Source organism: Hypomesus transpacificus, chromosome 3 (assembly GCF_021917145.1).
Source record: "Hypomesus transpacificus isolate Combined female chromosome 3, fHypTra1, whole genome shotgun sequence".
In the NCBI taxonomy this organism is placed as follows: domain Eukaryota; kingdom Metazoa; phylum Chordata; class Actinopteri; order Osmeriformes; family Osmeridae; genus Hypomesus; species Hypomesus transpacificus.
In genome coordinates, this window is record NC_061062.1 from 9,991,077 (window position 1) to 10,009,152 (window position 18,076).

The window sequence follows — 18,076 nt, forward strand, 5'->3', positions numbered from 1 at the left end:
TTCAGTCATAAGTGCGTAATTAAGTACCATTTTAGAGATGAGACAAGTCTTCTTTTGTAATTTTGTGGGGTGCATTAAAGGTTTATCACAAAGGTACAAGGCCAGCATGATATAATAATAGGAATCTGATCAGAAGTAACATAAGTAGGGTGGTTCTATGACACTCATGTGTTGGTGAGAGTTAGGAACACTGTGGCCCGTCTGTGTGCTGCCCAGTCCCTTCCCTTCTCCAGCACTACAGAAAGGTGGCCCCAGTCCCATGTGTTTGATGCAATGCTGGCCACTTCGTTACACAAGTCTTCTCGAGTCTCAATCTGCATTCCACGTTCATGGGGAACATATGGGGAAGCCTGCAATTTTTAGACCACAAAATAAGACCCTTCGCAGCTGGTCGCACAACCGCACTCGGCCCTTTTTGCCTGGTCGAGCCACACCCCAGAGGCGTAGGACCACTGACAGTGATTAAACCACCACACAGTTTTCTCAGCAAAACAGGAGTTATATTAAGCTTAAATACAGGGGATTGATAAACAAGGGCATGGACAGGGAAAATAGGGATAGAGAAAATACCCACAATGATCTTCAAGCTGGGCAGTGCAAGTTGTTGTTTTTTTGGGGTGAAAAACATCAACCAGATGTTTACCTAGACAAGGATATGCTGAGATGGAAGACAAAGAGAAGGCCTTGATTTTCTTCATTCAAATGTCAGGAGTTCTAAGGAAGTTATTGAGAAGCAGCAGATGGCTCTTTATATGTTGAAGGCTTCTCTGTTCCCTTTTGAAAACACAGACGCCACTTGTTTCTCTCCACAAACAGCCCGAAATAGGGAAATTGTAGACCATCTGAAACTGCTTTCTTCTTATAAAGATAGATCACAAATATCAATGTTATGTAAACTCCATGAGTTTGAATATGAGCAAAAATGACATAAAGGCAGAACAAGACTGTCAACTATAAATAGTGTGTGTATAGGCTAAATTGTTGTGCATATAATATTTACAAACTAAATATCCCCACAAAAGTTTTACACACATGCATTCATGTCAGTCCTATCATGTTTTTCTGTTACTTGTTTCTACTTCATAAACAACTACAGAGTAACCAGCCCTGAAAGAAACACTAACTCATAGATCCAGCTCCTCCTCTTCAGCCCTCAGCTGCAACCTGGCTCTAAAGAGGCTGGGCCAGGCCATCCCAGGCCAGACCAGACCAGGCCAGACCAGGCCAGGGCAGACAGCTGAGGTGTGAGAAGGGGAAGCTCCAGTTTGTGTGTGAGGTTATGTTGGAGGCCTGTAGCGGCCGTGTGGACGGACTGATAAAAGCCCTGAGGCCGTCCTGCGACCTCAGCCTTGGGCCACACTCCCCATCGCCGTGTCATTTAGCCACGCTGCCGCCTAACCAACGGCAAGTGCTCATTTACAGGGCAGTGTGGCATCCCGAAGGCGCGCACACACACAGACAAACATTGGATGCACACGCGCACGCACATGCTTAGGGCAGCTCTGACCATGAATCAGGGTCATACGCATCTAGCTAGATGGGTGAACATGTGCAGTAAACACATGGTACATCCACAGTCACACCGAGATAAGATTCATGCAAACACAACACACAACACCCACACACACACTCTTTTTCCCCCCTCTCGGTTTCTGTGTTCCGGTTTCTGTCTCTTTCTTAAACAAACACACACACATATACACATACACACACATATACACACCTTTCCCATGGTGGTCACTTGGTCCCGTGAGTGGCCAGACTGTGGTGGCTTGGGTCAGTTGTCCGAAGCCAGACATGGTTAGCGTGACAAGGACAGACTGTACAGAGGGGAAGTTGGGCCAGCGTAGGTTGCCTGAAACACACCCATTAATGGCTTGCTCTCAAACACTGCAGAACAAACTACAAGGACAGTGTGCATGTCTGGATCTCTCAATCTCCTCTGTGAGTGTGTGTGTGTGTGTGTGTGTCTGTCTGCTTTATATCCTGTTATTGTTTGGTAATACAGACTGAACGAGTCATGAAATTAAGACGGATACAGAACATGACAGAAGTAAAGACAGAGAGAGAACTATCTGCACAGTCCATCTGATCAGATTGTGTCGTAGTTCAAACTGTGGCATCTCTGAGAAGATATCTGTTTTTAGCACGTTGACCACAGTTTTTGAAAGTCCCACCACAATCAGGTTAAATCCGGTTTACATGTTCAAAGGATATAACCTCACACATACTGGCAGATGCTTTTACATTGCTCTCTATTCTCAATCTGCTATCACCAACAAAGACTTAGACTACACTGTTTTCTATATATTGTTCTTCAGGTCCCGTCAACGGGGCACAGAAAAAGAGTTTAGAGGAAAGGATAGGCTGAAATGGACAACGTTTTGGTTGAAATGGAGCTGGCATAAAGAGAAAGACAGAAATACAGGAAGTTTGAATGCAATAAAGGAGCGATAGAGCAGGAAGGGAGATTGAAGACAGACAGAAGATGTGAAAGGGTGTGGGAAAGGAGAACGAGAGCACAACCAGAACAGAGGAGAGAGCAGAAGAGAAGGGCACGTTGAGGAGTTGTCACCGCTGTTTCTCATGGGCCTAACATTACGATACTATCAAGTGGTAAGTGAGGGTGGATCAGCTTTGCAGACCTAAAACCACCGGTTGTTACAAACACAGATGCACTCTCAGTCAGAGGAACACTTTAAAGTCCCATATGTACAGTACGTGCAAACAATCTCTCTCTGTGAACGCTCCAAAACGGTCTGTTCTCCTCTCCCCCCCTCTTTCTTTCTCCCCCTGTGGCAGCCAGAATTTCAGTTTACTCTCCTCCTTTCTCACTGTCTGTGGAGTCTATAGCTGTCTTTCACTCTCTATGTTTTCTGCTGCATGTTTCTTGCCTCTCTTGCTGTTTGCGTTGGTGTAGGCGCCCTGAGAGAACCTCACAGACTCAGTGTGGTGTAGGCCGCTGCCTGGATTGAACTCAAAAAAGAAAATAAAACATTTCCAAAACAAGGCCAACCAATCAAAAGAGAGAGGAAAAAAGAGAGAGAGAGAGAGACGCGTGAGAGAGGGAGAGCCACGGAAAGTAGAAGCAATGAGAGAGAGAAGAGGAGAGAGGAAAGAAAGCAGGGGGCGGGGCTGAGAGAGCCGGCCTCACGTGATTGTCTGACGTGGGCTCCTCCACTAAGAGTTTGAGAGCGTGTGTGTGCGTGTGTGTGTGCGTGTCTGTCTGTGTATGTGTGTATGCGAGGAGCATGGCGAGGATGTAGAGAGAAGCTGTGGCTTCAGCTTGTTGCTAGCACTCCAGTCCAGCCACCGTCGTGGGACACCACTGCTCGTTTGACAGAGAGCGAAAGACACCGAGAGAGAGGGCCTAATCTTAGCCTGCCACCCCAGCCTCCGCCAGGGGAACCCACTGCCCCTCCACCCGGCCCGGCCACCCAGGACCTGTAGGAGAACCCTCCACCCCAACACGGTGAGTCCTGTCAGGCCTAGAGAGGAGGACATGGTGCTGCTGTAACGACAATGCAATCTGGCCTCACACCACCTCCACTTGACTCTTGAAATCCTTCGCTTTGTCACCCCTCTCTCTCTCACCCTTTCTCACCCTCCATCTCCTTCCATCATTCTCTCTCCCTCTCTCTTTCTCTCTTCATGTCTCCCACTCCTGTTGCTGCGAACACATGCTGCTCTCTTTGCAGGCTTGTGGCTAAGGGATTCCTGCGGTAGTCACCAACCCCAAATTCTTGGTTGCAAACGGGCTTCGAGTTCTAGGATCTGTCCTTTCTCGCTCGCTTTCCTCCTCTCTCTCTCCCCCTTTCCCTACTTCGCTCCTTCGTTCCCTGTTTCAACTCTGGTTTCTCTCCCAAGGTTGGTCGTTAGCGACTCCAGTGTGGCTCGCTACTGTTCCGGAACCCCTGTCATGGCCTCCAACAGCATCTTTGACTCCTTCTCAAACTACAGCAGCACTCTACTAAGAGGTAAGCCCCTCTCTCCTCCTCTCCACTCAATCTCGGTCTTTCTCTGCCTTCCTTTCTTGGTCTCCTTTTGCTGTGTCTGCTGCTGGAGGCATTTAGAGGGAGGAAGATGTTGGCAGCTCTAAAAGTCAGTCCCCTCACTCCCAGTGGGTGGGTAGCCTTGTCCGTTTGGCAGCTCTAGGGGTTTGTGTCTGTGTGTGTTTCAGAAAAGCATGGACAGCAACACCGTGAAGTGAGACTTCTGCAGTTCCTCTGCGGTGTTGCGCGTGCGTGAGCATGCTCATGTCTGTGTGTGTGAGGTCTTCTTTTCACATGTAGAAAATCCTTAAATATCCCTAAATGGGGGCTTGAAATGGAGGAAATGCTCCAACACAGTTGCTAAGGCCATAGCCTGCATGCAAGCTGAGGGATAGGATCCCTGAAGTCATGGGCCTCATTGCTGTGTTTTATGTAGTCTTGATGGAGCACACCCATAATGGGATTCTCACCACACACGGTCATTATCAAGAGAGAGTTTTGCTCTCTGTGAGAACAATCTTGGGCTCTATTGGTACTCCTGGCCTTTACTGGAAGACACTGTGATAAATGCGAGTTCCTTCCCTTTAGAATACTTCCAGGAGGTACTTCTGGTCGGTGTGGTGAGGTGAGTGCACTACTATACGCTTGTGCTAGACATGCTTTGATGAAAGGGCCATTTGTTTCCATGGTAACCCCAATCAGACGACTCTGTGCTTGGAAATGATCAAAGCTCTTTGGGTTTGGAGAGGATTTTTTTGCAGCATATTTGTCGTCATAATTAAATTATTTCCTCAAACAAATGTACAATGTGTATTTTTACCACATTCAAACACTAAAATAAGTAGAGTTTGAAGCTTTCACAGATGCACAAGACACAACTTTCTATAAGATTTGACATGCTAAGTATAGAAGCTGGCGGTTAAAACTTTCAGAAATTCACAGACACCACCTGTGAAATAGTTTAATCTTGCACTTTTAATATGAAGTTTTTACTGCATTGTACTATGTAATATGCATGGTAGTTGAAATATTATTATTGTTCATCGCACCAGGAGCCTGTTCCAAGAAGTGAGTTTATCGCATAAGCCAAGCTTGTGTCTGAAAAAGACACTGACACAAGCCTGGTTTATTTGGTAAACTCTCTTTATGGAACAGGTCCCGGGTTGCTTATATTTGGTTACTTTACACTGTGCTAGGTAAATGCAACAGTTCCTTGACTCTGACAAGCAGTCATCCTCGATTTCCTGCTGTACTTTTTATACACACTATTTGTATGTCAATTAAAGTGGCTGCTAAAAATTCAAAAAGCAGGCCAAAAGCTCCACAACAACATTGAACAGTTTGACTCATCCAAATTTATTTGAATGGACATCTGTAGGTTTACAGATACACTGTAGCCTCATCAATGGGAGTGGGGCCAGGGGACTCGGGCTCTCATAGTTTCTTCCACCTCTACTGAGACATGAACAGCAGGAGGAAGCTGGTCCCCTCCATTATGACCACGCTGCAGTGTTAATGAGAGACAGACACAGAAGAAGAAATACCCGCTCCTAATTGTTTGCAGAGTATATCTTAAAATCTCTGGAGCCCATGTTCCCCCTCTGTCTCACTCAATGACACACACACACACACACACATCTGCGGCTCATATGAGCGTAAGCCTGTGATATCCCTAGTGGAACCACAGTGATAGCGGATGATGTTCCAGTGTTCTCACTGAGTCGACAGACACTCAGGCATTTATAGTTTCCTTTTGACAAGAGCCCTCTCCTTCTCTCACTCTTCACAACACACCCGTGCCTTTTCTCTCCCTACTGTCCTCCGCCAAAGTCCAGAAACTTTGTCTAAATGCTGAATACAGTGACAATGCATCCTTTTGTTTGCACTCTACTGTCCTGTTGGACACATTAAATACTTTATTTTATATTAATATATAAATGTTTAGTTGTATCAGCGTTTGAGTTGTGTGCAAGGTTCCATAAATTCAATGTAGGGTGTAAAACCACATTGCAATCGGAATACAATCTGCTGAAAACTGTGGTATTTTGAGTAATTTGACTACCATCCATCGCATTAGTAACATTAGAGGATTGTTTTACCACACAATTGCTCTGAGCAGAAACTGTACTGACTCCATTAATGCATAGGCTATCCCAGCAGTAGGATAATCATCACAGTCAAATTTAATCATTTTCAAATTCTACCATTTGGGATGAAGGCTGAATGTTCACATCTTCCCCTTTCCAGGTCTATTATGTCTGGGGCCTTCGCTTGGCTCACTCTGCTTTTCAGCAGGTCCACTGTAGCGAGAAGGGATAACTAATGTGCTGTCAAAAAGATAGGATGAGGGTTGAAAAAAAGAGAAAAGGTCAACACTGTAATCACTATTGGAAATCATTAGTGAATATGCAATATCCTTTTACAATTCTTCTGTCGAGAGTAAAGAGCCGAAGTGGAGCAAAACAAAGGCCAAAAGTCATTAAATCGTCCTGTTCAATTTGAAAATGTTTCAAGTTAAAGACTACCTCATGTAAGCAAAATACCCCAGCGGTTGGTTTAACAACTTGCATTACACAGGCGAGGCAATTTGGCCCAGATATTCTCTTTTTGTGTGTGACTGAAATCAAACTGAAATTAAGAGGCTCGCTTCATGAAAATCAAGAAGACTGTTAAACGTCTGCGGATTAGTGTACATTTCCAAGTCTTGACTTTAATACTATGATACATGAATCTCGAATGGAAATGCATATGCATAAATCTCCTCAAATGTCAAAAGGCATTAGCGTAAGCCTGGACTTATAAATTACATTTAACAGTATCGCCCTCTGAGACACGCCAAAGGCAGGAACAATCCTTCATAATATTTTATGGACTAACAAAGTACACAAAATGTATTACTATATCTTTCCCGTGTTCCCTCATGACAAGCAATAAACGGAGATAGAAGAAAGATATGGCCTAAAGAACCTGTGATTACAATCTACACATGTAGAACAACCAGAAGACACAGAGCGATTCTGTGCACTGTATTCTTTGAGATGCCTCCCTGTGAGGCTGCAGTATCTCTCTCAGAGTGAGGGGGAACACACATCAACATGTGATGTGCAACATCTGATGCCCTTCGCGTGAGAAGAGAGTAGGCCTCACCTCAGAAACCTCACTCCAGCAGCTCAGGCTGAGAGACAGAGGAGGAGTGTGGTTGACAGAGACAGAAAGAGAGAGACAGAGAGAAAAAGAGTGAGAAAGGGAGAAAAAGTGAAAGAGCGAGAATGAGAGAAGCAGTCCGTGAGAGAGACAAAGAGAGAGAGAGAGAGAGAGAGAGAGAGAGAGAGCTTACAGCAGTCTCACACTAAACATCTACGGGAACACCAGAGACCATTGTGAAGCCTTAATGCTCTGTGCCTGTGTGCTTCTGTATGTGTTCATGTTGTGCTGGTGTGAAATTGGGATCCTCTATGATCTGTTAATCTGATCCAGCCTCACAGTGCTGCTGCCATTCGCCGATAATAACCACAAGGAGGTTACACCTGCTTTCTTCTCAGAGAAGCCACATACACACACACGTTACTAGGCCATTCAAAAATGTTAGCAATTCTGTATTTACTACACCAAAAGAACCCACTGTAAAAACAATGTAAAAAAAAGGGTAGGAACTTTATTGGTTTCGGGGTCTGACGCGTTGGCAGAGTTTGATGTTTGCATCAGGTGGGGTACCTGGTTTACAGGCCATCTCATTGGTACTGTGCATTGGGTCATTTATTTGGCTCCAGTTTCTCCACCAGTGTGTTTCCTTTGCTTGGAAGGACGGTTTGGTTCCCAGCAGGATCTTTATACGAGGGTCGTTTTAGAGCGTTACGCTCTTGGGAGCCAGTTCCCTTTGTGGCAGAGAAAAAGGCTGGGTTTATTAGGGTGGGAATGGTTTTATATGTTTGGCTTGTTGCGCAGTATGAATGGAAGTGAGGGTTTCTCTGTGTGAGAAACGCGCCATGCCTTGCCGCAGTAGTAGTGAGGTTATTCTGGTGCATTCTGGGAGGTGGTCTGGGTTGTTCAACAACTTCTGACAAAGTCTGAAAAGACACATGCTCGAGATTTGTGTGAGAAGGAAAGGAACTTTGGACAAACTCTTTGTATAAATTCTACGTCGTTATAGAAAAACCTCAAGGTGACTTGAAGGAGTTCTTTGATGTAAACATGCTTTGGGAAATCTTTCAATAACTGTAATGGAATGATGAGTGACTGTGTTGACGTCTATGGCCATAATATTGTGCCAGAACAGCTGGACCTTCAGCAACAATGTGTAAATGTGGGAGTCAGATGGCTGAGCGGTGGGGGAGTCGGGCTAGTAATTAGAAGGTTACCGGATCGATTCCCCGCCGTGTCAAACGATGTTGTGTCCTTGGGCAAGGCACTTCACCCTACTTGCCTCGGGGGGAATGTCCCTGTACTGACTGTAAGTCGCTCTGGATAAGAGCGTCTGCTAAATGACTAAATGTAATGTAAATGTAAATGTTTGGCTCTCCTGAAGAAAATAGCACATTACTTAATAATGAAGAATTCTTCATAATACTTGAGAGATGCCCACAGCCCCTTGGTCGAGAGATGGTAGCATCGCCAAAACACAGAAAGTGAGCAAAAAAAATCTGTAACCAGATATTTCTGAGTTTTAATATTCAAAAGGTGAGACGAATAATAGAAAGCTTATGATGGCCACGGAAGAGAAGATGTCTCCAATTTAGCCCAAGTATAAAATGTATTTATAAAACTGAGGGCCTATTGGATGGGAACGACGCTCTGGACTTGATTAGTCTGGTAAACGTTCAGAGGTACTTATTTACTTTTTGGTCCGTCTCGTCGTTTTCACCGTCTGTCAACACGTCCTGATGGAAAATACCTTCAGGGGTCGCCAGCAAGATGGCTTTCAGGGGAAGGGGGGGGGGGGGGGGGGGGCTAGAGTCTGGAGGGGAGGAGGCATTGTGGTTGGCCAACCCCAGAACCCCCTACCCCCTCAATCATTTGGCTGCGGGCTATGATCCATTGGTCAAGGTTAAAGTCGTGCTAAGTGTTGTAGTAAACACAATTTTCTGGCGGTTCGACTAGTAACCGCAAAGGCCAGTTCACCGTGGCTGGACTCCCATCTGATATGGATATTTACTATACTGGCATCTCTGACTAGAAATATTCCTTAAACGGAGTAAGTGTCTTGGAACTGTGAACAACTTTTATTTCTATCAACAAATGTTACTGGAGGGGTTACCAACACATGTTTCTTAAATTCATCTTGAAAACAAATGGAGGTAGACTTAAAGGAGCATGGCATCCTGGTGGACAGGGAGTAGGATACTCTCTCTGGTTGGGGAGAAGTGGGCCACAGTGACACTACGTCAGGCTGGACCGAGGAACTTCCCAGTCCTCTGAGCACAAGTTCATCCAGAGTTAGCCTACATTTGAAAAGTTGCTCTCTGATTGTCTATGGCAGTTGTGAGGGTAGTGAACTCTGAGAATGTATGCTCAATACATTACCACAGCACCCTCAGACGAACAAAGAGGATAAAATATGTATTACAGCCTTACATAATAATTACCCAGTGGCACAGTGAAATAATTGGTATGGTGAAAGACGCAAATGTCCAAGTCAGTCATGATACAATGCAACAGGATGTCAGCGGAATTTATAACGTCTAGACAAGCTATTTTAACTGGGACCCTCCAATGTGGAAAAGACATTGGAACACTGAATAAAACGCATGCAAGCAGGAAAGTATGCAGACTGAAAATATTTAGATAATTGGATAATGAGAGGGAAATAATCACAATATAATCGCTGTTTGATTTTTTCTTTCAAAATGGCAGACACCAAATATGGCTGTAATATTCTGCTGAGTCACTTCATTGTGCCTAATTGACCAGTGATATTTCATTAAGCCCATATGATGCTATTGATTAAATCAGGCTTAGCCTTGCATGATCTCATTCATTTTCTTTGGTAGACAATTAAATTAAGTCCACTCTTATATTGTTTAAAATGATCATTATTTAGTTGCAAAACAGATGTTGTTGACCACAGTTGTAGACTGTCGGATTACCACCAGTCCGCCATCATCGCTGCATGGTGACTGTGGCAGTCCGCAAGTAGAAGCGTCAGCATGGTAATTATCATATAATTAACCATAATTTGATAATATACAAGTTTTAACGTAGACCAAGTGTACTTTTAGGGCTCCAAAATTTTAGTAATTAGGCCCCTACAAGCGACTTAACTGTAAGAAATAAAATATGTTATTAATAAATTACTAACGACGTGTGTATATCTTATATGCGTATATAAACATGAATATATATTTACATTTAAAAGGTTTTAACAGTGATGAATCTCTTTTCATTTGACCCAGATGAATCCTCTTGTTTCTCAGTGTGACCCCGCCCTGCTCAGCAGTAGCCAGCTGTTTAACAGAGGTTATGAAACAGCACCCTAACTTTCAAAACAATAAGAAAGGAAAGCAACAGCAGGATATTGAAGTATCAGAACTCCTGCGGTGTAGGGCACTGCCCTTTTTACATGCAGCTCATTTTTGTAGTAGGCCGGCATGTGAAGCATATGTTTAAACTGGATGTTTACAGACCTAGTAAACAGCCCATCAAATCCCACCCGGTCACATATCCTACCGGTTCATAATAGACAATGATAAACAGCAGGGTATTGCAAGAGACAGGCTGGTGGTGGTATCATTTTGGTATGTTTAACATAACTCAAGAGTGATCAATCATAGGAGAATGTGTGAAGATGTCCTTTAACTGTCCTATAAAAAAAAAGATTTGGGAATAACCAAATATTCCCAATTTTCCCCGCCTGGGGATTAATAAAGTGTTACCAACTCCTTTGTAGGGCCCAGCATATACAGAATACACTGATATATACCGTGTTTTTCCCAGATGAGACATCACAGTACTACACAGACTGAAGAGTCTTCCTCCTCATAAGACATCTTTAATCATGCTCAAAACATCCATAGCCCATCCCTCTTCCCAAAAGCAATAAAGAAAAAACTTAATTACGGTGGAGAAAATATGCAGATAATGATAGGATGCGAGACGCTTCAGGCGAAAAACAAAAAACTGTTTTTGATACTCTATTTTTCTCTGTTTTCCCAGAAATTGCTCAGCTTGTTTACATACAGTTAATTGTCCTTAGTATACTAAAACAAAAGTTTGGGGGATGGCTCTATGCTGCCACAAATAGTTTGAGTTTTTAATTGATTCTTAAAAAACCATTCCCGGGTAAGAGCTTTTAGAACCTTTTTATCGGGCTCATTGAGAGATCACTGTGACACGAACAGGGTCGCTTTTCTTTTATTTTGATCATCCATTTATAAAGCATTCAACACGTGTTACATTTATAAAACAGAGATGGCCTAAGGTAACCTCGATTTGTCTCTGTACTTTCTCTGCAGCTGCTTACTTCTGTAATTCCACAGCAGAAGGCACCACCGTAGGGAATCCCCTCTCAGCTGGGGAGCAGAAGTAGTCCCTGAGAGCCTCCCCATTGTCTCTCCCAACACTGTCTGGTGCTAGGCCCCGTCTGGCTCAGATGCTGTTCTCACGGATGGACACACATGTGAGTGCAAGCGCAAGGAAAGACCATACACGCAAAAAAGAAATCACAAGCACACAGCCATCTGACTATGAGTAGCTGCTGCTGCTGAGTCAGCAGGGGAGAACTGTATGTCAGTAGGATGACCATGCTGTTTTCTCCCTCTAAATGCTGTCTGACCTCACTATAATAACTAGGCAGGACTTGCGCATGAACCCCTTCATTCCTCAGCACAAGTCAGGAGAACTGGCAGTTTGAATATAACTACTTTTAAAAGCATACAGCAGTTCCGACAGATTCTAGACTCTTAAAGCTTTTTGACAATTTATTTACACAATTTCTTGTTCTAAACTATTACAATTAGATTGGTTGTGTTTCAGAAACTCCAATGGATATTTAGTTAACTAGGCCTCATACCTAGACTTGGTCAAAAAATATTGCTGTTGATGCATGTCAGGCTGGCTGAGCTACAATAACCAGTTTGACAGAATCATTCAATGTTATCCATGGCTTACCCAACATGAACAAGACACGTTCCTTTAATCAGAATAATGACACATTGGACAGTCAGTCAGTCATGGAGTTTGATTATCTCAATCACCAGCATAACCAGACTGGAGGGTACTGATTGGATAAACAAACGCTCCTTGTTGTCGCTAGCTTGTTGTTAGCCCCGCCAAGCTCAATGTGGAGGAACCCAGAAGGCTAAACACAGCAATCAAGTGATTAGCTAGCAGCCACAAAGACTGAGTCACACATCTTGGAGTTGCTAGGCTATGCTAGCAATTTGTAGCCAGCCATGGTGCTAACTGTGCATAGGCAACTCTTGCAATGATTAGTCATATAGTTGATGATAGGAAACATTCAGTCACTGTGGACATTATGCTGGTTTCCTAGACTCCAGTAAAGATTTGTCCTAGACTAAAAACACATTGGAAAAATCTTTAGTTAAAATGTTTCAAACTGTACAAGTTTAGGATTAATCTAGGTTTAGGACATCCATGTAGTTTATCTAGAGTTCCTTGTTCCTTTTCTAATGGTTTGTCTCTGTGGCAGACATTTCCAATTTAGACTTCAACTGGATGATTGACCGTAATCATTTTGCACAAAGGGGTTGATTTGTGACTGGTGATAAGTGATCAAAAAGATTGTTAGTGGTCTCGTGAGCTCTTTTACTCTGGGAGTGAGAGTAGACACACCCTTTCTTGACTGCAAGCCTTGAGGGTTAACTGAATTCTTTCCAAGAGTTGTCTAACGTCTGAAGAGGAAAGTAGAATGGACAGTTGTCAGGAAACTAAAGGCCGGCCACCGTTTGATTCTGGTCTGGCTCTGCAGTGAGTCAGATGGTGCTAAGGAGACCAAACTCCTCTGAAGGAAGAAGTGAATGCAATTTCAATATCTGGAAGGGCTTTGAAGCGACTTCACACTTGAGTGAGTGTGACAGAGCCTGGAATGACCTCAGTTTTGAGTAACCAAAAAGTGATGAATTGAGTTTAATAGTTCAGACACTGTAGACAGTGCATGACAAATGCAGTGTGTGTATTTAAAATACTACACTGTAACTTAAGGTTACTTCTAGGCTAACCAGTGTACCGAGACTGATAGTTATCAGTTATCAGCATCAAAGTAAACCAATATCACACGGACAAAGTTACTGTTAATGAAAATCTCTGTGACACACTTTTCCATCAGAGTCTTCATTCCTGTCATACGTTAGATACCTTGTCATGTTCCTCATATGTCACAGTGGTGAGACCTAAGTTCTTTACACAAAAAAACATGTGGCTTTTGTTGCAAGGAGGAACGAACAACAGCATTCCTCGTGCAACCACATCAAAAGGTCCCCTTTGCCATGGGGCTAAACGAGGGCAGGCCCTCCTTACTGTCTGTCCTAACGCGACTGATGCTAATTAACTAAAGAAGTACGACGACTCTCGCTCCGTTTACGTCTCCTTGTCTCCTCTCCCTCTCTCCCTCTCTTCTTTCCTTCTCTCCTCTCCGCACTTCTTCCTCTGTTCTGTTTAATTGAACAGGGCTCCTCTTTTGGAGTTCCGGCGGAGGGGACAGCCACACACGAGCACAAAGGGGCATTGTCTACTGGTGAAAATGTGGTTTACAGGCCCTGCTATAATGGCCCTGGTGGTTGCTGGCAGCCATGCGCGCTTCCTAATATACGGTTCACATGCGATTTCATTTTGGGAAAACACTGAGTTATGAGGCTTCAACTTTTGCGCGCGAGAGAGGAGGACGCCTTGCAACTTATTTTCTGAGCCGGCGGGCTCGTTTCCCGGGCCTGCTGCACCCCCCCCTCCTCTCCTCGTGGTGATTCTATATTTGTGTGAGATCTCCAGAGTGATCGTCTCAGACAGGCTCCCATTTTGGCATAGACGAGAGACTGGAGTGGAATCGTCAGAGTTTGCCAGTCAAACATGTCTTGTTGTCAGACTGAAAGGCTTCCAGAGCTGCGATCTGTCTCTTTGGTCCAGCAGCGAGACGCGTTTGATCTCACAGAGACTCCATAGAGACACGGGGGAAGTAGTTCAACTGCTGGGAGGTTTGATGGCGCGTGCAGGCAGAGTAATAGCTCAGAGAGGAAAGACAGACTTGCACACACAGTGGATGGTCTGGTTGTAATCTCAGTGTCTGTACCGTGTGTCTATAAATGTCTTGGAGCATTACTTGTCCTTTTTGTATGTGTTTTTATGTGTGTTTTCGTGGTTAAGTAGGTTGCATAGGAAACTGTTGTTACCCATTGAAGAGTGCAGAGAAACACAGGCTAAATTAGTTGACATACCTGGTGGTTGTGTTGGGTAGAGGTGTGTGTGTTGGGTGTGGCAGTGGGTAATGACTTCATAAACATGCGCCGCAGGAGGGACCACAGCCGTAGACCGTGAGGATGTTTGCTGAAGTGGCGGAACAGAGAACTGGTGGGCAGTGACTTCATAGACATGCGCCGCAGTTTGGCCGCAACCTTGCTGTGCAGTTGTGGGGTGTGGGCTGGTGATATAGTGGGTGATGACCTCACAAACAATCACACAGACCAATTGAGGAGTGTTTAAGTGGGATAGTGGTGGATGATTGGTTAATAAACATCTATCAACAGTCCAGCCACAGACCAATACAGCTCTCATATCTACCCTGAACTTGGCTTTGGGGCTTTCACTAGTGACTCAATACTCAATAACCAAACTTACGTAAAATCGTTTAAACAAAATTCTAATAAAAAAGCAGAGGTCATTTTGGTACAAATCTGATTTCGGAAGTAAATGGTAAAACCATTTAAATTATTTCTTGTAATTTTCAATATAGTAACAGCAGCCAAACTTTCTTGGGTGCTGTTTGAATACTGTAAAGGGTAGTTGGATCTGACTGTTCCCTGGTCTGTGTGTGGCTGCTCCGTTTTTGGCAGTTAAACTGACAAACTTCAGAGGAACTATAAATCTGCTGCTCAAGGTGAGTGCACCCAGTGCCATGGTGCCACAGGTGGTTGCTGCCTGCCAGTTCCTCTGTCTCCCACAGCTGCCTATCTCTCTCAGCCATCCCCAGGAGCCTAGGTCTACGGGTATGGTAGCCGGACACAGTTGGCAAAGGAAGAGTGAGTCAGGGCTGTGTAGTGTGTGTGTTGGTGTGTTTGTGAGAGAGTGTGTGGGGGGCTGGGGTGCTGCTGTCACTTTGGCAACGCCACGGCACATATTGCAGCGATTACCACAGCGGAAAAATGTTTTTCTGCAACATGCAATTACTACAGATTACAGATTGCCGTCCTTGCATCAGAAGCTCTCGCCAGAGAGGGAGAAACACTGTCTGTGTGTGCGTGTGTGTGTGTGTGTGTGTGTGTGTGTGTGTGTGTGTGTGTTTGTGTGTGTGTGAGAGAGTGAGAGCAGAGACAGACAGACAAGACAGACAGAGACAAAGAAGGAGGAGAAATGATTATAACTCAAACAAAAAACCTCAACTCAAAGATGGTGGGATGATGCATTTAAGGGTCTCATTTAAATCAAATAGCTTTATGAGAAGCTAGAGGCAATGATCTTGCCAGATACAGTATTTTATCTCTTTAACGCCAACTCTAATTGTTATTTTACCTGCACCCTACAGTAGAATAGAACTGGTATTAATTAAGATTTTTCTTTTAGATTATAATTTCTGGTTGACAACATAGTCTGGGTCTTGAACTGACAATAATCAAATCACCAGTATTTTAACCTTCTCACCCTATGTGCCCCTCCACGGCTGAGCCCTGTATACAAAACATAATCCCTCCAGATCAAAACCCTGCAGAAAAAAACTCATATTACAGCTTAGCCCTGAAGTGTACAGTCATATGGTACTTTTAGTAGGATACAAAACATAAACACCCGTCGAGACCACATCACAAACAATTAACTGTCATCGAAGGGCGAGTGCACCCAACATATGACATGAGGATGGACCAATGGTGACGTGTAGGGTCACACTCGTGTCACCTTGAACTGCAAAGTACAGGATATGGGTGGAGGACATGGGTGGGGTGTGTGGAAGACAGTTCTGTCTGTCTCCACTTGAACAGTGTGATTATCAGTTTAGGTTCTGGGTTCATAAGTGTCAGACCACCAGCTGATTGGAGAGAGAGTTCAACAAACACCTCAACATAAAAATGACCAGTTCAGACACACAGCGGTACTAGCAAAGTCTTTCTCTGTAGCATGAAGGTCAGAGGACAGTGTTTATAAAGAATAGCCAAAAACAAAGATAACACAGCCAATATATGATATTATATTATTACAGACAGGTTGAGACCGAGACAGTCACAATATGAATACAACATGATACTTAATTAATAGCACAGAATACATGACTAAATAATGATGCACTGGCAGATCTACTGATTGTGATTAACAGAGGCATATAAGAAATCCTTGATTTCTCCCACAGTTACAACCACAACATCAACCAAAATCACTGATCAAAGTCAAATTTGCTTGCAGTAGCTTCAGACTTGGTAGCAAAGCAGTAGGTCAAAGTAAAATCCCACCTTTGAAAATGTGCAACAGGAGTTAATTCTTTGTCACCTCAAGTTTGATGGGACACACACACACACACACACCGAGGTGCACCAAAAGCTACCCCCTCTAGAGGATAGGGGAACACTCTACCAGCAATCACATCAAACACACAGCAATCCCTCACACTGTATATAGATAACAGGCCAAAAAGATGAATGCCATTCATTCACACTAAGCATAATAAAAAGTGTTTGAATGTAGCCTGCAGAGTTTTCTTCTGTGAGTTGAAGGCGTTCACTCACATACTGTACTCTGTACTGTATCTCACATGTAGAGGACTGAAAGATGACGAAACAGACATATCCCCCAGCTGTCATTCATCTATTCAATTCAGAGCCCTTCAATGAATTTAAAAAAATACCTTGGCTACACTGCCCCTTGTAGGAGTGGATATTAAAGATGCATGAGAGATGAATGTGCTCATTGTCTCATCCTGTACTGGCTGTACCTCAGCTTGTCACAAGCTTACATAGCAATTAGCTGCTGGTTTGGAAGATGTCACCAACTCGTTCATCACTCCGTGTGATGTCTATTATCACAAATGTTTTTTAAGGCGACTGAATTAGACCCTGACGTTCTCATGAGTATTATGGGTATTTAGTCAAATTTTTGTCTTGGCATTGAAAGAGAATGACTGGCCCCAGTGTGTTTTGGAGAGGAGATGAACTGAACTGAACAGTACACCTGAAACGGATCTGTTGATTGTAAATGACTTGGATTTGGGTTCAACACCAAGGTAGATGCACCTCCAAATAAAGCTTTAGCCATAGTGTCTATAGTTCACCAGCACCAGGCCTTCACTGATATGGCTAATTTGCTCTGAGATGATATACAGTATGAATAACGATATCATGAAAGCTGTTCAATATGGTTCTTATTTTCTGTTCTGCACATCAAAATGGACAACAGTGACCACCGACTGCAACATGCTGACATGTTGTGTAATCACGATCAGAGACAGGGATCAGCACAAACTCAGCGCCTGTGTATAAAACTAAACAATCTGTGCCCACTCGTCCTTGTGAATCATTCTCAAGTCTTTCTACGTGTACACTTTGTGTAAACAGTCCAATTCAAGATCAGGATTGGCTTTTTAGAATGAAGGACAAAACGGCTTTGATGAGTTGCGTCATGCTTGGATGGAAAGCTCATAACTGACACTCTTGTCATATCAGTCAATGTCCATTTCATAGCAAACTCCATTTCAAAAAGAAGGGAAGGGTAAACAAGCCTGGCATTCCAAGTTCACCACAGAATTCATCATTCCGATAAAAAAATACACCCTCAGCCCAAAAGTAGAGCTCATTTAATCCGCAAGGAAGAAAACTGTATTTCATAGCAGTCGTCCATTCAGAACACTCATATTTCCATGAAGCAGAAACCCCCGGCTGAAATTCGAGGAGACACTTTTCGGAAGGAATGCATTCGGTGGGTTGAGAGCCAAGCTTGCC

The 18,076-nt window shown here is 43.8% G+C and overlaps 1 protein-coding gene across 3 annotated transcripts in view; it reads left to right on the forward strand.

Moving 5' to 3' along the window:
• The first annotated feature begins 3,176 nt into the window (after positions 1-3,176).
• runx3 (RUNX family transcription factor 3) overlaps positions 3,177-18,076 on the forward strand; it is a 48,777-nt gene continuing 33,877 nt past the window's right edge. Inside the window, exons 1-2 of one of the 3 annotated variants that reach the window (XM_047044724.1) lie at positions 3,177-3,472; positions 3,868-3,977. In XM_047044724.1, the coding sequence (XP_046900680.1) occupies positions 3,920-3,977 (58 nt within the window). In that variant the 5' untranslated portion in view covers positions 3,177-3,472; positions 3,868-3,919. Of the gene's footprint in view, positions 3,473-3,867; positions 3,978-11,461; positions 11,605-18,076 lie in introns of those variants that run through there. The other 2 variants (XM_047044715.1, XM_047044733.1) reach the window with 2 other exon arrangements.